The sequence below is a fragment of the Amblyomma mixtum genome, chromosome 7 (genome assembly GCF_055824585.1).
Source record: "Amblyomma mixtum isolate Tamu chromosome 7, ASM5582458v1, whole genome shotgun sequence".
NCBI lineage: Eukaryota > Metazoa > Arthropoda > Arachnida > Ixodida > Ixodidae > Amblyomma > Amblyomma mixtum.
In genome coordinates, this window is record NC_143018.1 from 10,783,820 (window position 1) to 10,810,215 (window position 26,396).

At 48.2% G+C, this 26,396-nt stretch overlaps 2 protein-coding genes and 1 non-coding gene across 3 annotated transcripts in view; all 3 read left to right on the forward strand.

The window, feature by feature from the left end:
• LOC149334988 (endothelin-converting enzyme 1-like) overlaps nt 1-13,900 on the forward strand; it is a 28,787-nt gene extending 14,887 nt beyond the window's left edge. Inside the window, exons 4-5 of the mRNA XM_089553694.1 lie at nt 2,647-4,198; nt 13,793-13,900. Coding sequence (XP_089409820.1) covers nt 2,647-4,198; nt 13,793-13,900 — 1,660 coding nt within the window. The remainder of the gene's footprint in view (nt 1-2,646; nt 4,199-13,792) is intronic.
• Nucleotides 10,382-10,452, forward strand: TRNAG-GCC (transfer RNA glycine (anticodon GCC)). The gene has a single exon. It is a non-coding gene; the product is annotated as a tRNA-Gly (tRNA).
• The window catches only part of LOC149334990 (uncharacterized), a 57,949-nt gene continuing 45,384 nt past the window's right edge, over nt 13,832-26,396 (forward strand). The window contains exon 1 of the mRNA XM_089551684.1: nt 13,832-14,319. The gene's annotated coding sequence lies outside the window, so the exon portion shown is untranslated. The remainder of the gene's footprint in view (nt 14,320-26,396) is intronic.

Genomic DNA, 26,396 nt, shown 5'->3' on the forward strand with positions numbered 1-26,396 from the left:
TCAATGATGGAATTGTCGTCAGCACGAGTGAAGTCAGGAAAAGTGGTAAACAAATAGGGTGATTTGGAGACTGGACAAGAGAGTGAAACTAACACGCCTTTGGTCTGAGACCCCATCAATTACTTCGCAAGAGAAGGAATTATGGGCCAAAGAAGCGCTTAGAAAAACTAAGTCGAGAATTGAATTCAGCCTAGTAGCACTAGGTAAAACCTGAGTTAGTCCAAACAATAAGGAGATGTTTATTAGTTCTCTACAAATTGCAATGTCACGACCAAATGCAGACAACGAAGGCCAGTGGATGCCAGTAGTGTTGAAGTCTCCCATGCAGATAAATCTTGATGAAGCAATGTCGATCTTGCTCATGAAATTTGCGACAGCATGCAGGATATGAACGGAAGAGCCAGGTGGACGATAAATAACACTGATTATAATACTATAATTGTTTAGATAAACTTTACACCACAAGGATTCTGTGTCAGGGGGAGAAGGTAACACTGAGAATCGCAAATTCGATCTGATCAGCAATGCCACACCTCCACCAGTACTGCAACTTCTGTCTAAGCGCACGGCAACAAATCCTGGTGGAGTGAATTCGGAGTCGTAAATTCCACTATGCAGCCAGGTCTCCGTTGTGCCAATAATATGGGGAGAGTGAATAGAGATAAGGGAAAGTAAATCAGGAAATTTTTTAACAATGCTGCGAGCGTTAATATTTAAGACGACAAGCTTATCAGGACGGCCAGAGCTAAGTCAGGGAGACGATGATGCGGCAGTCAAGGACGCAGGCCCAGAACAAAGAGGATCATGATACGCTTTTACCAATGAATTAGAACTTTCATCCCAATTATAACGAACCTTGTCAATGAAGGCATGATCGAAACTTAACTTCACGACAGAACCGTTGTCACGAAAAGACACTGATGCGTCCCATATCTTTTTCCGAATGGACCTAACCCTTGCAGAAAAATCCTCTGTAATGAAGAAGGCAGAGCCCTTGAGTTTAGACACGTTTTTGAAAACCACACTTCTGTCGGTGAAGCTAGAAAGATTTAGAATAACTGGACGAATATAACCCTTGCGAGCTACACCGAGCCTGTGGAAGCGCTCAATACTGGGGCAGCTAATCTTCAACTTATCAGTAAATACAGATGAGATGCTAGTCAACAATGTGTTAGCGGTTTCGTTCGGATCTTCTGATATGCCGTGTATGATAATGTTATTTCTCCGAGAGCGATTTTCTAGGTCATCGTTTTTTTGCACCAGCTGTGTTACTTTGGAATTTAAAGAGTTAATTTCAGCCTGTAAATCACAAATTACATTGGTATTTTCGGGCGTGGGTGAAGATTCTAATGCAGCCACACGCGACTCCAAAGCATCAAAGCGACTGGCAAAAGATTGCTTAATGTCCGCAATGTCACGGGCCAACTGATCCTGCCCTGCCAGTATTCTAGAGAACATGTCAAACACTGAGGAATTTGAGGAGATTTCACTGTCAAGATTTACAGTGGAAGCACTCGTATCGTCAACCTCCCCGAGAGTGAGACTGGAACCACTCACAGACCGGGTTAAAGGTCTGCTACCAGATTGACTGTTTTTACTGGAGCTCGCTGGCTTTGATGGGGGGCCTGGATTGAGTTCCACGTCACCACTCAGGAGGAGATGACTTGCACAATAAAACGCGTGTATGCACCAGGATACAAGAGTACGTGGGCAAGGGTACAGCAGCAAATATCGATCATCAGATCGGATACACTCAGCGCCAGAATAGTAACATACCTGCATGAAGAGCAAGCAGCGGTTAAACATGATGCCGGTGCCGCTGCAGCCTAGCCCACTGAAGAGTCGGTCCATGCACATGGCTTTTATTTCCTTGGCAGGGGACGTCATAGACCAGCAGTGCAGCGAGATTGGCTGGTCCAACGAGAAGTTGGCGAGGTGACTGGATTGCAGACATTTGAAGAAAGCGGGAAGCCCGACGCTATCACGCAGGGTATCAGCTGGCAAGTCCAAGGGCAAGCACACGGTGGTATCCACGTGCCCATTCAGAAGCGAAGAAACCAAACCCGACGAGACGATTCCGCAGGGCCGTTGTCAGCAAAACAAGCGATGAACTGTATGAAGAGCAAGCAGCGGTTAAACATGATGCCAGTGCCGCTGCAGCCTAGCCCACTCAAATTAGATTGGTATTTTCGGGCGTGGGTGAAGATTCTAATGCAGCCACACGCGACTCCAAAGCATCAAAGCGACTGGCAAAAGATTGCTTAATGTCCGCAATGTCACGGGCCAACTGATCCTGCATCTGTTGCATTGCTTTTGCTATATTATGATTTTGCAATGTTTGGTCAAATATTAATATGATGGTTCTGTTCACGTTGTGCTGTTTTACTTGTTAATGTTGTTTCTAACAAATATTAATTTGTCCATTTTACAATAAAGGTCCCCCTACAGTAGACGTTCTCTGGGACCTATTAGTGTAGTTGAATACTGCCTCAGTTGTTTGTAATGTTTGTTTGTTTGTTGATGTTAAAAAAAAAACATTAAACCCGTATGCGTCAACCGCAACATTCGCGTGTGTTCACCAAAATAATGTAATACTGTCGCTAGAATTTAACAAACCTTGCACTGATGCCAGCGACGTCTTTGCAGGGCCTACATGTGCTCGTCCTGGAAACCCCAGGATGCAATTCCCGAGCTGGGCCTTTCAGCGCAGAGCGATCTGGTAAAAGTCTGGATGGACGGCCTTGGTACCATGTTGCAGGCAGCGGCCGCGAGCGACACCTCTGGTGTTGCCAAGAAGCCTTTTACCTACTACGAGAGCTGCATGAATAGAGGATCCAGAAGCAGCCGCAGGGAAGACGCCGAAGTCTTTGTGGCGTTCCTCCGAAGACTCGGTCTCACCTGGCCTCAAATGCCTCCCAACAGCACCAACGCGCTTGGCGTAATACTAGAGCTTAACTACAAGTTTGCTCTGCCCATATGGCTCAGCATACGAGTCGTCCATAACGCGACGGGTAGAGGGGACCGCAGAATACATATAAAACCTTGCTGCCTCGGCCGCTTGAAGTTCTTTACTTGGCACAACAAACAACAGACAAACAAGCAGAGGTACTTGGACTACTGGGCGAGCCACCACGAGGTGCTGACCGGAAGCAAGACACTGTCCCGCCACCTCAGCCAGATTCACGAGGTGGCCGTGGACGAGGTGTACATCACAACGAAACTCGCGGAGCTCTCCTTCATCCAACCGAAAGTGCCGCTCTCCCTTACGCTTGCGGACATTGAGGATTACACCAAGCGGATATCTTCGGCCAAGTGGCTAGCCCAAATCAACAAGCACGTTGCTAGTGACCAGCACGCCGCATTTACCCCTCAAGATAAGCTGGTCGTCAGCGACGTGTCGGTGCTCCGCTGTCTCAACGACCTGTTCAGTCGTTACACCGAGCCCCAGCTAGTCGACCATCTATCCTGGCAGTTCGTGCAACTGTACGCATGGGTAGTCGATAACATCACAGAGCATCCCTGGCCACAGGAGTTAGCGCCCGTTTACGGTAACCTGTGGTGCTGTAGGGAAGTGGAAGCCATCTATCGGCCACTCCTAGCGGTTATCTCTGCGCGACATCACTTAACGCCACAGCAGCTCCAAATTATGGCTACCAATTTCAGCCAACTCGTGGACGAGGCAGCAAACATGTTCGCCGCTTCTGAGTGGCTGGACGATCAGAGCAAGAGCATGGCTGTCGACAAGCTTCGCACCATGACCGTGAACCTGTGGCCCCCCGAACCATTCTTCGACGACCGCGAGCTCGCGTCGATGTACGGCCAGTTCTCGGCCAACGCGATGGCCGGCGGTTCGTGGGCGCAGAATTGGGTGAACGCTCAGGAAGTCATGAGAAGCCAAGCAGGAACACCGTTTCACGACATCACGGTGAACATGAGGTCCATGCTGTTCCCTATACTCGCTGGGTATGATTATCTGTTGAACAACGTCGAGATAGCCGTGAGTGCCCTGGCCAAGCCCTTGTACTACCCTCGTGGAAGTCTGGTAGCGTTTTACGGGGGGCTAGGCTTTGTTTTCGCTCTGGCCATGATGAAGATCCAGGACGCGACTGGTCTCAAGGTCCTTGCGGACCACAGCCTTGTGGAAGCTGGACGATGGTCATGGCTATCGAACAATGCGACAAGCGCCTACAAGGAAAAGGTAAATTGCCTAAGAGGAACGCTGCTCAGCTTGACCGAGATCGCTGCGTTCGAAGTGGTCTATGCGCTCTTTTCACGGAGTCTCGAGGCAACGCATCCCACGATTTCCGAAGTCAGCCTGCGGGAAGCCGAGAAGGAGAAATTCTTCAAGACACTCTGCCTGCACAGTTGCGCGATAAGTGACCCCTCGTTGCCGACTTTCCACTGCAAAGAACTCCTGCAGCATTCTCACCGATTCTCCGAAGTATTCCGATGCGAAAGCGGCTCTCCTATGAATCCTCGGCACAAGTGCTCATACTTTGCTCAGACTTGATGCGTGGCTTGCTTTGTTGCTTTCTATTCGCGAACTTTCTAACCATTGGTTCTCCTATTTCGTTTGCACAGAAGCAGTCATGCATTTAAGCGATTTTATAAATAGCTGTCGTTACTGATTTACACTTTAAAATGGCACACATGCAAGAACATTGCATTGGGCTCCTACTGTTTTCTTGCAGCTTCCCACAACAAGCAGAAGTTATTGGCTGCATAGAAACGTGTAGTCTGATTGAAAACATACCAGGGCATTAACATACGTTTCCGTACTTTAAGAAATGTGGAATTTTATGTACTGATATTTTGCACCCGTTCAAATTACTATGTGCGTACAAAAACGCAGTTAAAAGAAATAATGAACTCATGCTGGCAGCCTTTAATATTCATCAGTACACACCAGTGTATACAATAAACGATGCCACTTGGCCTGGCTTTTATACCTCTTTGGCGCACCTCATAAGGTAAAAAGTCTATCCTATAACATAGCACAATACGCTAACATGCTGGGACAAAATAACATTTAAAGAAATCTCGCGCGGTCAATTACCGTCTGTCATGTGCGTTTTCGAATCATTTGTGGTATCATTGTAGATAAGTGTGGTGTATTGTAATGTACTTTTTTTATTTTTATGTACGTCCACTTTTGTTATGTGCGCGTTGAGCGTTAGACTGTTTTTCTCTTTTTTCCTTTTTTTCTTCTTGTTTGAGGGGATATTATGTTGTACTCATGCCTGTTGTACTCGGATATAATACCTGGGGCGCAGGGTGCTACTTCAAGCTGTACTAAGCAGTTAAGAAGAGAAGAGTCCTCTTACTGTAATGTGTGTTAGCGAAATAAACTTTCAATTTCAACTTCAGTCTTTTCAAGCAGAAGTTTGTCAATAATCTGCTTAAACAAAGCATTTTAATTTTAACCATCGGATTACTGCACGCGCAGTGAGTGTAGGCTGGAGTAACATATCCAAGGACAGCATTACCGCAGGACGCTCTGTCTACATCGGTGAAATGGAAAGTCTGAGGTGCACATTCATTGATTTTAGCGTGATGTAAACCCTTGCGGTGTGTGCTGTGTACTTCCCTAGCTTGAAGCGCGTGTACAGCAGCGTACTTGTTGACGAGGAGTAGAGCAAGCTACCATCGCGATTGATTGACACAACTTTCCACCTTGCGGCGATATTAATGGTGGCGTTTCTGTTAAATCAATTCCACTTCTCAAGGCGGTGTTTGTATCCTTATGCCTTCAAACGATTAAAAGCCCGGGTCGCCGGTTTAAAGGGATGAGTTCAAGCTGGAGTTGGGAAGGCATGATGGTTGCGCAGCACGTGTTTGAAACGGGCCAGCCAGAGCGGCCATGGCGTTAGAATGAGTGCTGCGCAGCTTTGTCCGCACTGTTTGTGAATGCAACTCAGATACCAAAAATTAAAAAAAAAACAAATTTTAGTGCTATATCTATCGCATCTACTGGTCAAACAAGCCGTCGTGGTGGTGGCAATGGCAGACGTCTAGGCACTAGACAGTAACACTAGGCAGTCTAGCCTCTGTCTAGTGTTTAGCCGAATAGCGCAATGTTGCATGTCGCGGATTCTTGTAGTAATCGGACGAGTTCGAGCTGATCCTGGTGTGTCTTGGAGCATGCAGCACCAAAATATAGATGCGCCGGCATGTGACGAGTTTGAAAAGGAGATCCTTGCACACATTGGCATTGACAATGAAATCCATCATAGGCCTGATTCGCTCCTCTTCGCTGCAGCGCCATGCATATAACTTTGTGACGGCCTGTCTAGTGGTTATCGAAGTTCTGGAAAATGTAAAACGTTTTTTAATGACACCTGCATCGAAATTTAATTACCTTAATTCTGTATAGACATAATTTCTTACACGATTTTTGAATCAATTTCCTGCTCTCCCCTGCTAGCAATTTCCCCACGAGATACTCTCTCCCTAAGAAAGTAGCGTGTCAGAGGTTTTTACGCGCTGGCTAAAATCTTTGCGCTTCCCTTCGATAAAGCCTTTTCTCTCTTAAACTCGAAGATCATTTTGCATACGCCCTGAAATATACTCACTTTCATTCCACAATAATTGTACGCATTTCTTTCTCTTTCTGAACATATATAGCTTTCTTCTTCTGTCGCATTTCTCTATAGTTGGATACTGCAATAAGGCTCCGCCCACATTGAGCCTCCGAGCACAGAATTCCTCCACGACCAAAAAGTAGTCCGCTGCCTAAATGCTTCTTGTTATCTAAACAAGAAGCTTATCAGAAGAAAAAAATTATGAGCTCTAGAATGTTGATACGCGATTTGTTTGATATAGTCCAACTGACATTAAAAAGCTGATTTCGTTTACTGTTGCGATTGGCCAGCGGAGTAATACAGGACGACGCGGACCGTGGCCTAGTGTTAGCAACTGCTGTTTTTTTTTTTAGTTGTATCCTACTATATTTAAGCCCCTCTTTGGAATGTCGGCAGTTTTTGCATACTGCCTAAAATCTGTCATTTTATAAAACACCCTTCTCTCTCTCAATGTCCAGCCTTCTGTATCTCTCACTCTCTCCCACTCTGAAGGCACTGTTTTGCTCCTCCCTTAGCTTTGCCTTCTTTTTGTTTACGTTAACACCCAAAGCAATCATTTTCAGAACTGGGCAAACGACGGACAGGATGGGGGAAAAACGCGCTGTCGCGTTCGGAATGCGCCTCTCGCCTCTTTTCCTCTTTCGCGTGGGCGACAAAAATGCGCGTCGTCGTCGTATGTTCGCCGCGGGCCGAGACGATGACAGCGGTTGACGTCACGTGCCGAGTCGCGGGGCAGCGCACAGATGCCAGTCCGGCCGGTTTTTGACGCCACCGCAAAAGCGCTTTTAATAATGGCGACCCAGATACAGCGCTGCTCCCCTGCGCCGATGAAGGGGGAAAGGGAAAGGGGTGAAAGCATTCGAGCGAAAAAAAAAAGAAACAAGAGGAAAAAGAAAACCGCGGGAACGTTTTGGACCGACCGGCTTTCTCCCAACGACACGCTGGCGCCGAGAAAAGAAGAATCTGTTTTTATCGAATTCTCCGCCGCGGGTGGAATCGGGCTTTCTCCACACGTGGAAAGAGAGAAAGGGCATTTTCCTCGAGCCAGCGCCCCGTGAAAAATCTCTCTCTCTCTCTCTCTTTCTCGCTAGAGAAGCCACGCCAGGAATTTGTCGGTTTGCTAACCGTTCCCTCCAAATCGTTTTTCGAGTTGTCGTATACCTCTTAGATTCTTGGCACTGAGGAGGAACGCTTCAGTGATCCAGATACAAATTGCGTCAATATAAAATGGGTACAGTCAGGGTCAAAAGTCTGTGGATCGCCTGCTCCTAAAACGAAGCCGATAGCTCTATTGTTAGCCTGCGGCTGGAGACCACACTTTCGGAGATGAAAGAACAAAATTCCGACTTCCAACTCCACAAATGTGATCGACAAATGTGATTTGAGGAACACGTGGTCCACAGACTTTTGTCCCCGAATATACATACACTAAGTTTTGGGGTGTGTGTGTGTGTGTGTGTGTGTGTGTCTTTTTGCCTTCAAAGAGACCTTGCTTAGTAATTATGAAAATGATCTCAAAGCACCAGTGCGCTGAATTAATAAACGATTTTTCGCTAGCACTAAAGTCACATTGACATCACGGTCGACAGGCCAGCCTGGACTACCACAATACTGATGACGTCGGCGTCGCCACTAAGCACTGGTTGTTTCGTCGGAACAACAGCTGGGTTCGATGACGTCGAAATAACTGGGATAAGTGCACCTTGCCGTCACTCGATGTGGGTAAATGCCAAGCGGCTCTTCGTACAACATTCAAAGTCATATTACATTATGTTGCACTCAACACCTAATGCTGAAACTGGATAGAATGCATCTCCCTGCACCCATAAAACAAAGCACATTGTTTGTTTGCGCTAAAAAAAAAATTCTGTGCACATTAAAGGGAAGAGCTAGAGATGACTGGAAAGAACGAAACTCTTGCTGCTTTTTTTCTCGTTGAAACTGGAGGAATGCCACTAAACGAGGCTTATTCGTTGAAAAGAATACTGTTCGGAAAATACCAAAGCGTATGATTTGCACTCATACGTTCGGGTGTCATTCATGATGAACCGGACTGTATACGGCGGTACACGCCACCCTGTCTCTAGCTTCATCTACCGCCACTGTTATTCCGTGAAGGCCATGTTATTACTTAATGAGATGTCAAGACGAGGTAGGCACAAGTAAACCGCACGTCTTCAAGATTCTGACGTAACGGTTGAGTGATGTTTCAGCTACGGTTGAATGCCATTGAAAAGAGAGCGAAACTGGGCCGCTACTTTCTGCGACCGTTGCCGAAGTTGCGAAGGAGAAAATACTGGTAGCGGAGCTGTGCTCGCATAGGTCGGGAAGCCCGCCGTTAATAATAGACTAGGGAAGGCTAGGCCGCGTTCATGGACGCGAAATATCGCTGTACTTTACATCGACGTGCGCCAAGGTTCATGTGGAAGTTGAAAGACGCGCAGACACAAATTTTGGAACGCGAACAATCGATATGGTTTGTTTCATTTGCTTAGGGAAGTGCCTTCTAGCAAGTTTCAGAAGCAGGCATTGAGTGAACATAATTTGATGAGATTTTGAATGCCCCGCCGCGGTGACTAAGTGGTTACGGCGCTCGGCTGCTGACCCGAAAGACGCGGGTTCGATCCCGGCCGCGGCGGCCGAATTTCGATGAAGGCGCCCTTCACTACGGCGTCCCTCATAGCCTGAGTTGCTTCGGGACGTTAAACCCCAATAAACCAAACCAAACGAGATTTTGAATGTTGTCCGAAGAGCGGCTCGGCATATACACCCACATCGAATGACGTCAAAGTGAAATTCCCCCCATTATTTCGACGTTACTGAACCCAGTGGTTGTTTTCAGGAACAACCAGTGCATGCTGGCGACGGCGACGTCATATCGGTATTGTGGTAGAACAGATCAGCCGGTCGACCCTGACATCAGTGTGCACATCAGCGCTGGCGAAGACCGAGACCGTAACTACCGGTACCAAATAGTTTGTAATTAATTATTCTCAGTGGCCACTGCTGTTTAGAGCTCATTTTCAGGCTTACTAAACCCATAGGCCTCTTTCAAGGCAATAAAACCGACACCCCAAAGCTTTTACTTTATACTTAAAATTTCTTGGAAGTTGCCGCATGCTTCTGCAGGAGCGATGTTTCGTGAAAGTAATGGACTGATGTTTAATTCTAAGCCGCCATTTTGTGCGCACGCTTATTGCGAGTACAGGCTTAGTGAGGAGAACACTTCTTACGAATGCACGCTTACTGCTAAAATGCGCATGCTCGTAGCTAGTTACACCGGATGTGGTCACGATAAGACAGAAATTAGAGGCCCTTGCGAAGCTGAGAATTTTAACATTGAAAACAGGGTGGCAGGAAATGAGTGATTTTTAATTCTCGGCGCTTAAAATGGAATGTCCCTCCTGGAAATGCAATAAGATTTGTCATTGCTTTCACTCCAAGATTAGAAGTTTCGCGCAACAACAAATCAACCAAATAAAAAATAACGAAATAATAAAAGTTAATCAAAAGTTACGCAGGGCACATAAGACTGCTTACGTGGTGTGGATGCGAAAGCACCCTAAAGGACTTAATCATTGTCATTAACGACCCTCATCATTATTTATAATTCTTTCCATTATTCCATTAATGGCCATTATTATTCACTGTTGTTAACGATTACCAACTCACTATCTTTTGAGTACTGATGGCGGCTACGGGTTTTCAACGCCATTTTCCGAACGACGCCGGGTTTCATTGCCGATGACCCACATAATGCGTTCGTATTAATAAACAGTCAGTGCAGCACTCGGCCGTTCGCGTCGGTGGTTCAGTGGTAGAATACTCGCCTGCCACGCGGGTGGCCCGGGTTCGATTCCCGGCCGACGCAATTTTTTTATTTATTCCCAGGCCAGCAGTAAACAGTAGCACCTGTAAACTGTAGCACCATTGTCGATGAGCCATATGATGGTACCGCATTAATAAATCCTCCCTTGCAAAGGCATATCTGGACACCCCTACACTAACGCTTACCAACTTTCAAATACAATGTAGGCGTTTGCTTAATGTTAAAGAAAATATTGTCATCTCGTCGATGGTTTGGTTTGGTTTATAGGGTTTAACGTCCCAAAGCGACTAAGGCTACGAGAGACGCCGTAGTGGAGGGCTCCGGAAATTTCGACCACCTGGGGTTCTTTAACGTGCACTGACATCGCACAGTACACGGGCCTCGAATTTCTCCTCCAAAGAAATTCAGCCACCGCGGCCGGGATCGAACCCGCGTCTTTCGGGCCAGCAGCCGAGCACCATAGCCACTGAGCCACCGCGGCGGCTCATCTCGTCGAGGGTCACCATTCAAATCAATTGCTTTAGGCATTACTCATTCACTAGTATCCGAGCAAAGCACGAATAAGAAGCTACTTATTGCATCTAACAGAGTAAAGTCATCGCGTTAAGATTTAACACAAAGGACCAGGCTCAATTTACCGTTCACCAATGTTGGAAGTGTACTGACCTATAGTCCTTGCAGCGGATTGCGGCTGCCAATGTAATGGGACGTTGAACCAGCAAATCTTGCGACCAAAACACCGCCGAGATTACGTCACTGCGATGGTGCATGATATAATCACGGCTCAGATGCTCGCGACAGTCGTGTGAACTTGAATACCAACCGTGCTACGTGCGCGTGACAGTCATGGAGACAGCGGGTAGAACCGCGTACATTCCTTTTCCAGCAGCCATTTCCTGCTGGAGTGCGGCGATCTGGCTGGCAAGGCGATCTTTTTAAAGTGAAAGGCTTCAAGCGAGAGAGAGAGTTTTTTTGTTTGCTAATCTCTAGAAATCAGGATCGCGGCATAGAAATTAGCAGGCGAATAAAAATAAGTATTTACAAAACAAACCACTGTCTAATCAGTGCTACGCCCGTATTATCCCACTGCAGAAATGTATGCGTGCTGTGCATGTTTTGTTGTGGAGATTACACACTGAGTATTGTCACTAAAAAAAGAAACGGTACGCAGTAAAAAACATCCGTTTCCTTACAATAACAGGACTAAAACCGGGGGTTAATTGCCTTCACAAAACTCGCTGGTTAATCGCCCTAAACAATCTTATTTTTCTTCTTTTTCTAAGAACCATATCAATTAGATCGATCTCACTTTCAATGCTATGGCGCATAATTTTTTTTTTACTCGAAGAGAACTTTAACGTGTTTTTGTTATGTTGCCCACCACGGTTCTGATTTAATTTTTCTGTTTGGTACAGAGCTTTGTTCCCATCGGATGTGTTCTTGGAGCAAGATTTCAGGCCCTATAAATAAAAACGAATACGAGTGCATTTGGGTTTGACTCCAAAATATGACCAGCAACTTACCACACTTTCCAGAAGTGAAGCGTGTCTATACGTATTAGCAATGTATGTTGCCAGCATAGCGGCCAAACTTTAAGGCTACCAAAAGAACTCGAAATCAGACCAAGAACAGTGCATCGTGAAATGAAAGGGCGAACGACTAGAGGTAAAACATTAAGAGATGGAAAGAAAGCAGGTTACAAAAAAGAAATGGCCATGAAAAGGGAAAGTAAGGCGAAGACCTGTTAACCGATTGTATATTGGATTGATAGAGTGGACACCGAGACATGGGCAACGCAATCGGCAGAGGCCAAAAATGAGACGAAATGGCAATACTGAGAAAAAAAAAAGAAAACATCAGTGGATAAGAGAATGCTCATGACAGATCATGTGTTATCGCCACTAGCTCGATACAGGAATTACAAGAGTTCGTCTCCGGAGAGTCTTGTGTCCTGCAGAGGCCTGCGTTCAGTTGAAGACGACATGACGATGACAAGCCCGCCCTTAAAAGATGAATCCACTCGTTCGACGTGTTGAACAAGCAGCATTCGGAGTGTGCGGCTGCGAGGCAGTTGGACAGCTTCAGGAGCGCGGTGGTCCAATTGTGACCCAGGTGTGGTCTGAGTGAGAAGGGAAGGACGAGAGTAGGCGTGATTATTGGGGCTGCACTGCAGGACAGGTCCGACAGAGCGCGTGCTGTTAGCGTATAGGCCTGAACGTGGAAGAGCACATGGGAGCAGGAGTGGCGGTATATCGTAAGCTGCATATTCCTCATACCCGACGAATTCCGCAAGCAGGCTGGGAGCAACGTTTCCTAGCTCCACAATAGAGGACACAAGTGCTGCTTCCTCAATTCTGTCCAGGATCCCACGCTCTGATAGACCATTGCCATTGACTTGCCCGGCCCGGCTCAGAGAAGCATTATGCTTATCGGTGGATCGAAAGGTTTCTCCGCGACTAATCAACCAGCGGAATTCGCCGTTAGGAAGAGGATCAAGACGGGTCAACGGACGGAGATGTAGACAGTCACAGGGCAATGGTACTACTACTACTACTGCTACACGACATCCCACTACGCTGGAGCGCGGTGGGAACCAGGAAAGCAGCGTCCGGGGGCCGCTGCTCAGCGCGCGTGGCTAGACGGACCTCCGTCACGCCGCACGAAAGGGCCCGTAAAAGAAGGAAAGAGCGAAGGCCGGGTTCAAAGGCGCCGGCAACCGGACAAGAAAGTGCTCCCCACCACGAAGACGTCCGCTATCCACGGAAGCCCTCCGCCAGTGCACGCAAGTGGACGGGGCAGCTGCCGTCCACGTCCATAGAGAAGACGCACACAAGTCCCGCACGCAGGTCCTCAGCAGCAGACAAGGGCGAACGAAGCCTCGCGCTGTGGACGCGGTGGAGGAGGGTGGGCAACACAAAAGCCGCCGCCCCCGTCCGTCGGACCCACGGAGCGAAGAAGAATCTCTGCGCGGCGGAACGAAGCAAAGAGACAAAAAAGTCGTTGAACTTGTTTCACCCAAGGCGAAGCGGGAGTTGGCACTGGGTGGGGAGGGCAAGCGGAGGGGATGGGTGTGCGTACGTTCGGCGCGCCTTGGCGTGTACGTCGGCGTCGAGTCAGCAGCATCGCCGCTGCCACACCGGCTTGACCAGAAGAAGAAGAAGCAGGGATACTCTCCCGCAATACCTGCCTTCTGGGAGAGACGTAACGGCGCATGCGCCGGAGGCAGGACTCCTTGCACGCACTGCCGATTCCACACAAGAAGGCAAGGTAGTGGTGAGTGAGCAGGTAAGGAGGAGAGAAGACGTCATTCTTCTGGTCGTAGAGAACCTTCTCGCTAGTTGCCCGGTTTTTCTCTCTCCCTCTCCCTCGTACGTGCCCGCAGACGCCGCGTCGCACGGTGCAACAAGGAGCGCCGAAGAAGGCGCGGAGAGAGGCCGACCGACAAACCAGCCGCAGCGCCACGCTGGACCTGGCGCGCTGCTGCGTCTAGCGCTCGCGTCGCAGTGCGTGTGTGCGTGCGTGCGTGCGTTGCGGATTCGTGGTGCGTCGGATCCGTTGTTGGCTCAGGTGTCGCCGTCCACGAAGCCAGCAGCAGCGAGGGCGACGAGTAGTGTCAGCCGCCGTCGGGGCCACCGCGGTCACCAGAGGATTGCGGGGAAGAGCGTCGTCAGCGGATTACTAAAGACATCCATCCGGTGTTCGGCGGGCGCTCCCGCCGGTGCTTTCGTCCCGTGGAATGTGCTCCCCGCCGGCTCCAACGAGTGCTCCTCCGCTGTGAGACGGTCGAACGGTATCCGGACAGGCTTGGATTCAATCTCAGGAGGCCGGACCCGGTGCTGCCGTCATCGGTCCTTGGACAGTGCGGCGTGTTCGTTTTGCTTCTTTCGTGAAGAGGACCGGAGAACGCAGGTGAGGAACGAATCTTCTTCCCCGTGGGTGGTCCGGAAGGAAGTGCGGAGCGGACTAGACAGCTTGTGGCTCTCTGTTTTGGTTTCTTTTTTCTTCCCTGCACGGAAGTTGGTTGCGGCTCCCGCAGCGTCGTCCTCGCTTTCGTCCCCCCGCAGTGACGCAAGGCGAGGCCCGCGTACCACGCTCTGTTTGGGGCCTGTTCTAGAATGCCGCGAGGTCGCGGCAGCTGTCGCGAGCATACCTGTTTACGTAGTTAGCGATGCCGTCAGCCATGTTGCCGGTCGGACGAGGAGTGGCGTCGCGGTGTTACGAGGAAGGTAGGAGAGAAATGGAGACGCTAAAAGAAGGAAAGTTTCGTTGGGCGGGGTAAACGGAATAAATGTGCAGAGAAGAAAGCGGTTAGGAAGAAACGGAATAGAAACACGGTGACGGAACGGGCAAGAATTGGTGATTTCTACTATAATGCTGAGCGATCTTGCAAGAGTGAAATGTGTTAGACAAAAATAAGAAAGTTATGGTAACACTTAGTATTTGGCAAGCCTGGAGTGGTCCGGACAGTTCACGTGAAGTGCACGAGACATACAAGTTTGTTTAGCGTTTAGGCATCACTAGCGAAGTAATTACTCCTTGCGGAAAAATGCACAAATGGGTAATTAAAGGCTCTTAAAAAAACACTGCAATGTTCCAGTAATTTCTACCGCATCGATTCACTTCTCTGAAAAACTTGCATTCGAATGGTGATCTATCATTTATTCTGTATGCGATTCCAATGTTAGTCAATGCGATGCTTGACAGTACGACTCTAACGAGACTCAACAGTGCTTTCTTCTTTTATTTCCTGACCATTTCGCGTCCGGCCGCAACTGCGTTCAAGCAGTGCTGTGAGACTTGAATCATCGTGGCGTACTGGAAGCCCGGTGAGGCACTGAAAACGTATGCTTGTAAACGTGCATTCAAGTAACGGATGATGATATTTTAAAGATGACAAGAGCGTATATACGGGTTAAACGCTTTGTAAGATGAGTTCAGAGGCGATGAAATATAGTATTTCTGTTTGGTTTGGTTTAAGGGTTTTAACGTCGAAAAGCGACTAACGCTATGAGAGACGCCGTAGTGGAGGGCTCCGGAAATTTCGACCAACTGGGGTTCTTTACCGTGCACTGACATCGCACAGTACACGGACCTCTAGAATTTCTCCTCCAAAGAAATTCAACCGCCGAGAACCATAACCAATGAGCCACCGCGGCGGCTGAAATATAGCATTTCATCAATTGGCGTCCGTTATTAGTATGGGGTGTAAGGGCAGTAAGCGGCAGAACTAAAGTTTAGCTTGGGAATTTCCCAGTAACAATGTACTCTCAGGAGCCGCTGGTAAATTCTATGATATTGTTCAGCTCGGTTTTAAGCGAGCACCTGTGAAGTCAAAGCGCTCGAAATCATCACTTCGCGCTTCTGACTATAGTTGTAGAGACGGTATTTATAAGTTAAGGAAAGGGTTACAACATGCTAAAAAGATATCTGGTGCGTCTCAACATGAGGCGATCTTAAGTAGCTTCTTAAAACGCTCGGAACATGACCCGCTGAGGTCTTTGCGCGTAGCCTTGCCATTTGAATTATTCAAGCGACGCTTAGCTGCTGCGACGGCCGGCGTTTACGACTCCGACTGCCAACGAGATAACATCACGCCGCAACCGGATTCGCGGAGAGCTCACAGTAATTCGTGAGCAATCGCTTTCCACGTGCTCTGGATTAGGAGACCATCAATTCGATCATATCAACACCGAAGCCACGTTCGGTATTCCCGACGTAATTTCACACTGCGCAAATGTGCGCCGTTGTTTCGCCGCTCGGATAAGTGTCCAGAGTTTCCTCCTAATTCAACAAAGGAGTAATAAGAATAACTTCGAGGAAAAAGGTCTTCAGTTGAGACGCCACGAACCTGGGATACGCCCAAAGCTGTAGCGAGACTCTCAACGCTGTCAGACAGCCCCGAGAGTAATATGTTTTCTTTCGTTTTCACTGGCGGACACGGCTATAGGTGCCTTCTGTTTTAACCGATAACAATGTACATCCCGGGGCTCTTGTTAAGTGTTCTCACGGGGACAGTGACTTCAGATTGTTGGTTTGCGGCTCCACATCCGGTCATTTCATGAGCCTTGATTGGTCCGAACTGATAGGCATAGAATATTCGCGTTGTAAACAAGACGAGATCGTCGGATAAGCTAGTCTGCTAAAAGCGAGTTCACATTAATCGATCATACCGAACTAGCCGAAATCGACACCTTGTTGAATCTGCTGGTACGCCCTATGTCTTGTCATTCTGAAAAAAAAAAAAAAAACCTTCAGGGAGATGTCCGTCGCTGTTCATATAATAAATGTGCGGTCTTAGAGTTTGATTTTTGCAAGAACATTGCCTAGATTCTCCTCCAAACGAAACAGCCCTGACGTGGGAGAGTGACACCAGAGGACGGGTTATCCTTGCAAAGCACAAGCAACATCCGTCTGCTCTGCTTTCTGCCCTCGTGTGCTTTGTATGTGACAAGCAGTAAAATTGCAGCTGATGCACAGACGAGTTCACACCTAACCAAATGATGCGCCCGTAACTGTCTTTAGCTATATTGAACAAGGGCAAATACGACGTATTAGAACGAATCAGTATTAACCCGATTATAACGTGCATACTACCGCGCGCTAAAAGAAGACTCGGTCTCTGTCCACGGGGTAAGCAAAAACCGCTTTAGTTGGTTGCATTTAAAGTAAATCTATCATAGGCTGTACTCGTAATACTTCAAGGCTACATCTGTATCACCGCTGCAAAGATACGACACTGCGCGTGGTCTGAACTAAGCGCTGCCAACTGGATGCTTCTAGGAAGGAATCTGTTATGCATGCAGATAGCAGATGCACGTCCATTTTGCGGGGCCATTGCCAAAGTCCCGGAGTGGTCACCGAATGGGTCATTCCAGGACACGGCCGCAGCGCTGCCAATTTCAGAATGAATGCTAAGCGGCTACCATTTCCAGGCTTCGCCGCGACCGAGAATTATTTCCTCTTGGTAATACACCAAGCGCCTCGCTTCCAGGGAGCCATGCGACACTGCATAGATCCTTCGTAGGAAAGCCATTGACTCCAAAGTCGTAATGACCGTAGCAGCAAGCAGCTCTACAGGAGGTTCCAAAGGTTGGCACTTATGCACAAGGAAGTCCTCTTTGTCGACATCTGCATAGTGAGCGTTCTATGTGCTACTTTCCTCAATGCCAACAGGCGAAGGTTAAGGAAATTCGCCGGATCTGCCGAGTGTGGGGTTTGTCGCTATGCACAAGGGCAGTTTCGTAGAGCATCTTGTCGTTCAGTGGTTTCCAATGGCCCAGTGTGTCTTACATGTGCGTGCGCTAAGAGCAGCTGTTCGAAGTGGCCTTGCTCGCACTGTCTCAGATATACGACGACTACAAAAGAATCAACAGGTAGCGTGTTTGCCTCTTCATACCACGTCATTCCGTTCGTTTGTTTCCAGCTTCTGGAGGATTGGTGCGGCCGCTCTTGTTAATAGAATTGCCGAGACCTTGTAACACTCTTTGCCCATATGTCTTGAATATGACTTGCGCTCTGTTCTACCATTGAAGGCCAATGTGTTCACTTTTAGCTTGTTTTGGACGTCACAAGCAGTCTTCGTTCATTAATATAAACGTGCTCAGTCGAATGAGGGCACTATTTTTACTATAAGTAACCAGGATTCATGGTTTGCTTTTCACTCGTATAGTGAAACCCTTATGGCCCTAAGGATTAAAAGGTCTCGACAGATGACAAGGGCTCTCGTTTCCTTACTGAGATTTATATCTTGAGGGGTGGCATAACTGCTCCAATAAACGATTGAGAGACAAGCCTGGTTACTTTTAACAAAGTCGGTATGTGCGACAATAGTGTATTCCGTCTAAGTGACGCTGCATCAAATTTCTTCGTTTTAGAACCGTATATATTGGGGAGACCTTACACTCACCACTAAGTAGCGGCCATTGTATTGACATGTACTGGCAGAGGCGATAAATTTTCCGCCGCGCAACTGTCACAGAAGTTCCTCCGACGCGGCAGATGTTCTCAAAAGTGCTGGCTTCCTCGGTCTGTGCGTTGTGTCGTTTGTCGGCAGTTGGTGCCTGCACTGCGAATGCGGTATGTCGTCCTTGCTCTTCGGGCAAGGAACGTGCCATGATGGCTGCTGTGACGCCGCAAAGAGGCGACCCGTGTATGTCCTAGCTATTCAAAAACAAAGTGAACAGGGGAGGGGGGAACCTCAGCGAGCTTGCCAACGTTTCGACAAGAAGACAAGTCCTCTTATCGAAACGTTGGCCAGCTCCTTGAGTCTTCCCTCCCCTGTTCACTTCGTGTTTGCAAGAAACACGTCCGCCTGCCCTGTCTCCCTACCACCAAGTTATTCCTTTTGTCATAAAGTGTCTGCTTTCGTCTCACTGATTGGAACTCCCATGATTCTCTAAAGCACTTCAGCGTATTTATTCGTCCAGGCTTATTTCTTTAATCATTCTTAATAAAGAACACCGAATAGAAACTCGCGTGTTGGGCGACGTCGTTTTGCAAGTGATAAGCCTCCATTACACGCCCATGCCTTTTCAGCACAACGTAGCATGCAGTGACGTAACTTTAATTAACACTTCTACCAGCTCAACGCATTCGAGGCCTTTGCTAATGCCCTTTCCAGCAGCTTCATGTTTAGCTAAGCTGTCTTCGCGTCTCGGCAGGTGTTTGGGCGAATAGGGAAACCGTCCGATTCATCACTTCCAACTAAGGGAGCGCCATAGACAGCTAAAGAGGGCGTAATATTCCTGTTGAATCAAAAAGAAAACTCATGCACTGGGAAGGCTTTGGCAGGCTTCGCATGGACCACGCCTCGTACGGGCGGAATCCATCTGTTGCGACCATTCAGGGACATGCATGCCTAACAATTCTGTCTGGCCGGATATGCCACTGCAATTTGTCACAGTTAACGTCTGGAATCTAGGCCGGGCTAATGTATTCATTTTATATTTACTCCGTTTTATTGCTTTTGTTCCTTGTTTCGTCTGTTGCTCAGCCGACACCACGCCCTTGCTATCGCTGGGATATTCTAGTAGTCGCATCGCGTATGTTGCAAAGAAATGAATATAAGCCAAGGAAAGTGACTGCTGTATCTTGTTCGAGGTTCTATAAGCAATTTGGGTTCTGATTTGTATGCGGAAGCTAGAGAGACAAATCGTGTTTCTCGCACCCGGCTAGCGATTACAGTGATCGGTTCAATCAGGATGAAGTGATCAGCACGATAAGATTCGCACATTTTTCTGCGCAGCTGTAGGGCCCAGTTAAACCGAAACGAGTATCTACTGTTCTCATGTAGGAAACAAAAAACAATTGAAGTTAATTACCAGTTTAGCTTCAGCGAGGCGAGTCGTTAACCCGGCATAACTTAGCGCAGCCTAGTTTGATACGCTATATTTACTGCCGATGCGGGTCACTTGCTTCGCATTCGAGAAGGAATAGCTACAGGGTAACTAGACGGACGCACAGAAATATGCATGCGTTGAACAGGACAAGCGCTTGTCCTGTTACTATGTACACGTCTTTCCTTGTCTATACTTGTCTGGTTTTCCTGCACGTGCTCTATTTAGAATCACTGGAGCTTGTCATGTAGCCGTTCCAGCTTCCCTGTGAAGTTTCATGCATCATTTTAGTTTCGTCAAAAAAAAAAAAAACAGTGGGAACTCTCGCTTGCTCATAATTTCTATTGTGAGACATTCCAGTGGCTAAAAAGACAGGGACGAAGGCAGACGAGACAGGACGAACGCCGGACTTCAACTGAGGTTTATTTCACAAACAGCTATAATATACAAAAGGGGGCGCAAAGAAAAGTAATCCGTGGCAATTTCGTTTCGCTCATAATTTCGTTCGAGAAAAAAACAATCGGTGACCAAAAATAGCTCTTAGTCTGTGAGCAATGTACGTGCACGAACAATATGAAAAGCAAAATCTGAAAGTACGCGGGAACGAATCCCAGTAGCGGCGGACGCCTTTAGGCGGAGGCGAAATGCTAACATGCCTGTTATGTAGGCGATGGCAGTGCACGTTAAGGCAATTAAAACGCCCGAAATTAATTCACAGCCCTCCACACGGCGTCCCTCACAGCTCACGTGCACTCTCGAGAAGTTAAATCTAACATTTCGTATTATGCGTCAATTCCCATGATTACAATATTGCACACTATGATGATGACCACCATCATCATCGTCACCCTTAACGTTTTGATCACCTGTCAGTCGCCGCCTGTTTTGGCCAATCCCCCTCAGTGGGTACGTGTCATTGTCTTCTTGAGGACAACAACAACAACAACAACCGACTCCACAAGAGCCTATAACCACCCACAGTATGCGTTTGTTGTCGCCACCTGTAGTCACTCAGGTAACCAAAGGTCCTGTTTGTTAATGCTTTATTTACTTCTCCAACCTCTAGTGGCGTGACTGATTATAATTTCAGTTATGCTACCGGGTGATAAAAAAAGGTCCGGAGTGCGAAAAGGCAGGCGGACAGGAGATACGCTAGTTCTCCGTGCACCGCTATGTGTATTTTTTTTTATTATTTTACAAATACTGCAGGCAGCAGCGCTACCCAAGCAGGATAGGGTCACAGCGTTCGCTGTATTAATCATTCATGAAAGAATTTTTCATCTGAATACTCCGCAATGAGTGCAGGAAAATAGCTCCACTGGCGCGTTCTGAACGTAACCAATTATTGTGCTTTAGATGTCGACACGCCTATTAGCCAAACTAAATGCAATGTAAGGTTTGCTCTCGATCATGTTTTTCGCTACGCTTGACGCCGACTCTTTCCAGAAAGGCGCCCCCAGTTGTTTTGTTCTTGTTTCAAGAAGACAGAATGAGCTACACAGTATACGCGTCACTGAAATTGGGCCGATATCATCGACTTTTAGATGTTTGTTTTCGAGTGTCCTGCAGCCGCCACGACAGAATGCCAGTGAAGAAAAGTGAACGAGACCGCCCACGTTTGCGACGCAATTAACCCAGCCATGGCGGCGGGTAGGTTGAGTGGGCGTTGCGGGGGGCAGTCATTGTGCCCCGCGGCTATCAACGCATCTAGCAGCGGGCGAGATTTCGCCTGCGATCGTCTTCTTCGCCCCAATTACGCTCCACAACTGAACTGGCGCCCAAGTTTTTTTTTTTCCTGGTTAATAAATACCTACGCCCTACTTCACATAGCGTGCCCGCTCTCCTTTGATATTCGCGGCAGCTCCGCCAGAGCATATTTCGCCTCACCGTCTGACAGCCATGCACGCGGTCGTCCGAGATTCCATTTTTTTTTCTCCTCAGACGCTTCCTTTGTTTTCTCCGCTCTTTATCCGCATCCAGCGTATTTGCTTGAAGCATCGAGGTCATCTGATAAGAGAAACACTTTTTCCTATTCAAATACATGAGGAACTCAGAAATGTTTTAATTAGGCAGCCATAATTGGCCGAGCAGGCCTGCTGATTCCGGGTACCTGTAGTACATGCAAAGCAGTAGTGTCCGAGGTCAGTGCCCCCGAGATACTGAAGTATTGCAGATAATTACTGACCACTAGTGCATTTATGCATATGTGCGCGAAGCCGGAGGCTAACGAAAAGGGTTTAGCTTAAGGACAACGCCGCGAGCAATGGAAAGAAAAATGATAGGAGGGACCGGAAGCGGGCAGTGGGGGCGGGGGAACAAATGCGGGTCAATGGGAACAAACGCGGGTTAATGACATCTTAGTTGAAATCAAGAGGAAGAAGTGGGCAGGGCATGTAATGCGAAGGCAAGATAACCGCTGGTCCTTAAGGGTAACGGAGTGGATTCCAAGAGAAGGCAAGCGTAGCAGGGGACGGCAGAAAGCTAGGTGGGCGGATGAGATTAAGAAGTTTGCGGGGATACAGTGGCGGCAACTGACAAAGGACAGGGTTAGTGGGAGAGACATGGGAGAGGCCTTCACCCTGCAGTGGGTGTAGTCAGGCTGATGATGATGATGAAGAAGAAGCTCGAACTTTTCAGAGCTTCTCCGACGTAGTCCCAAATTTCTGCTTGCGCGTATTTATGAAAGTTTTCTTTGTTTTTTTTTTTTTAGAGACAGGGCAGGAAGATGGGATTCCTAACACATTATCGCAAAATGAACAAAGGTCGGGAGGAGAAGCCCCAGTCCTCTAGCTGACGTTTCGACAAGAGGGCTTGCAAACTGCCCCAGACGAAAAGTCTTCTTGCCGAAACGTTGGCTAGCGTATTGAGGCGGCTCCCCTCAACCCGACCGCTAGCTAAGGGCTTAATTACGTGAGTTGATATTGCACAGCACACGGGCTTATTTCGCCTACATTGAAATAGGGTCACTGCTGCCGGGATCGAACCGGCGACCTTGGGATCAGCAGCTGAACGCCAAAGCACTGAGCCACTGCAACCGGGAAGCACTTAAGCGTGTTTCAGCTTTCAAGTTTAACTATCCCCTGGTAACGGTTGTCAGATTACGAGATTACCTTCCACACGCTCAACGAAAGCGCCGACGCACAGACGTGAGTGTGCAGGGGTTAGTTCGTGCACGGTATTCTCTCCAAGCCAGTGCACCCATTGAAGGGCGGAATAATAGCCTCCAACGGCGCCTTTCGCCGCGTCCGCCCAGCTGAGTGGCGACGCCCTTCAATTACAGGCGTTAATCGTGGTGCGAGCGCGGTGAACTTTTCCGCGTAATGACTCGATAATTCCGAGCGATTGCGCGTGCCTCAGTGGGGCTTGGTGATTGTCACTGCGAGCATTGCAGGCTGGGCGCGCGGGTCTGCTGGCGCGTGTAGTATTGAAGAAAAATTGGCCTTTGCAGGCACCGTTGACGACTGTGACTGGACAGCGTGGAAGCAGAGCACAGACGAAGGCAGAGAGACACGACGCAGTGTTGTGTCCTTTCTTTCTCCCTTCGTATGTGTCCTTCTTCTGCGCTGTTCGATCAGAATACGAGACAAACTCGTCCGTCAACTTGCATTGTCACGGTGACCAGAATGCGCAACCATCTGTTTTACAGACCAGCACTACTTTTACGAAGCAGCGCGCTGCATTTGGTTTTCAATTCAACGCCCAGTTTGCGGCCAAGACGTGCGATTACCTTAGTGGTAAGGAACCCAGTTACCTTCTCTACAGCTGTTGGCCTTCGGGAAACCGCTGTACTCAGAGCCATGTGGCTTGTGCTTGGAGACACACGCACTAATGCTTGTTTAGGGTTGCTACTTAATGGACTGGATAAGATATGTGAACGTACATTCGAGGACAAATGTTTCTGGCTCATGTGTTCCACAAATGATTGGTTTGGTTTATGGGGTTTAACGTCCCAAAGCGACTAAGGCTATGAGAGACGCCGTAGTGGAGGGCTCCGGAAATTTCGACCACCTGGGGTTCTTTAACGTGCACTGACATCGCACAGTACACGGGCCTCGAATTTCTCCTCCAAAGAAATTCAGCCGCCGCGGCCGGGATCGAACCCGCGTCTTTCGGGCCAGCAGCCGAGCACCATATCCACTGAGCAACCGCGGCGGCAGTGTTCCACAAATGAAGCCGATACCTCTACTACAAGCAGGCGATTGTAGACCACACTTGCGGAAGTGAATGTCCAAATTTTGTTCTTTGACCTCCACAAGTTTGGTCTCCAGCCGGGGGTATAATAATAGAGCTATGGGCTTCGCTTACAGAACGCGACGTTCAGGGAGTTTTGTCCCCGACTGTACCTTTTCTGGGTAGTTTGGGCTATGGGATGACGCGCAGGAGTGGATGATTGAGCAAGTTGGCATGCAGCAGTAAACGGTAACGTTAGCATTAGCAAACAGGATTGTGCCGGGGAGGTATCACTACTCGATACGGACAAGCGAAGAATGCCATACGGTTATCAGATACAGGAGGAGGCGGGAACATACGGGTTCCAGGAGTGTTGTCGAGAACCTGATGGAGTTCTGTCTTGAGGGCACGAAGGAGACCCGATTAAATCACTGCCGTGCACAAAGAGAACAGAAAGGAAGCGATGGTAAGTAAAACAGAAACGACGGCTGCTAGGTCATGCGAGGTAACTACGGAAACCAAGGACGAAACTTGTGCAGCGACTTGTATCTTGGATTTGAATCTCCGCCCGAAGGGAGATGTCTCCTCTACACGCTTCGCTGCGACGAAAACTCCGCGGTCGTCGTCAGTGTGAGCTGGAAACAGGATTTGTCTCTTTTTCCTCTACATGGGCTTTCCGCACCTATCCACCTAATTTACTGATCCCTGTAACAGGTGCTGCTGCTTTTACTTTGGCATGTAGTTTTCATGTTACGAATCCAAGTACTCTCGTGTTTCGATATGCTGTCTGCTGGCAGCTTTGCTCACGTGCTGCTTGTCCTAAGCTGCATGGTCTTTGTTCTCTTCTTGTGTGCCTCTAAATTATAACTAAAGTTTTACTGATCAAACTCTAACTGAAATTTTTCGGAAATCAAGCAGCGCCGTGTGTTTGACAACGGAACGAGATCTTGTCAGTCAGAGCCGCCGAGTAGAAGCAATCACCGTGGCCAAAGAAAACAGCGACCGAATATAACAACCTGCGCTTTCACAAGTGGCTCTTTTGTACACTTCGTTCCAGGTGTCGTTGCATAGCTCAGTTTGTTGTTCTTTATTTGAGTTAGAAATTGCTTTAAACAAGCTGCATTCTCCGAACAATCCTTTTTCTTAACCCTGCAGACGGCGTCCATCATCTCTCTCTCACTCTCCACGGCCCTTTGAGCTCTTGGTTGCAGGCTGCCTGTTGCACGTCCATGGAATGCAGGTTGTCCGAGTTGCAGCTCAATCGTGGATGGCGAGACACGCAATTTACCTCACTCTTCCTTTTCTCTCTTTCTTCCTGCAATCACCCTAGCGGAGTCCCATTCGAAGGAACAGGTGTCTTGTCTGGGAAGCCGGTTTAAAGGTCGCCCGCTCCCCGCCACTGTGACGGCCAACGGTGCATGCACGGGTCCCATTCGGCCGTCCTTCTCGGCCGTCGTGCCTTCGCTCCGACGAGACGCGCTCGGCAATCGACTCGGGTGTCCGGCAGAGTCAGGCACGCCCTCGACACGCGTGAACATCGTGCACGGCCCCGCCACGCCCACGGCGTAGACGGCGGCCGAGGCGACCACGAACGGGCCAAGGGCGATCGCGTCGCCCACCGGCAAAGCAGTGCTTGTTCGGTTGTCCGGCTTCCAATGGGCCCCGGTATGCTCCGTCTCACAACTTGTTGCAGCGCAGTGCGAGCTACGAACGCGAGGCGACAGCTTCTAGAGGTGCCTATAGTTTATTTATTTATTGACAGTACCCTCAATCGCTTAAGGCATTGCAGAAGGTAGTCCGGTTGGAACAACGTACAGAGGGCAAACCACATGTCTAGAACGACCGAACTGAGTGTTCCGCAGCTCCCGTAGCCGCTGCGACGAGGAAGGCAAAAGATTGCAATGAAATCCTTTGAGTTTAACTGCACATGGTTACATTTTTAACCAAATTTTATCGCTAGATATTGCGTGTAGAGCCCGAAACACGCCCAGAACGTGTTCTATAGACAAGCATTTTGCCCTCTGTAATTACAGGCAAAGAAAATAAATACGCGACGAGCATTTGAATGCAAATCAAAAGAGAACTAGCGAGTTGTCTACAGACTCATCCAAAAAGTAGTATAAATGGCCAAAGTTCAGCAACTATAAATTCAGTTATAACAAGGTTACGGTCTACATCAGTGCAACATTAAGCACCTATGTTATCCGTGTCGGATTGTAGAATTTTCGCGTCATTTTGGTTAAAAACTTCGCGGCTGGTGGACCAGGAAGTCTCCGTAGGGGCCCTGGACTAGGGACTCCACCAAATCACCAGAGAAGGCTTCGCTCGACTCAAACGTTTCCATTCATTCATTCATTCATTCATTCATTCATTCATTCATTCATTCATTCATTCATTCATTCATTCATTCATTCATTCATTCATTCATTCATTCATTCATTCATTCATTCCCAGTAAATAGCTCAGTCATCAGCGTAAAGG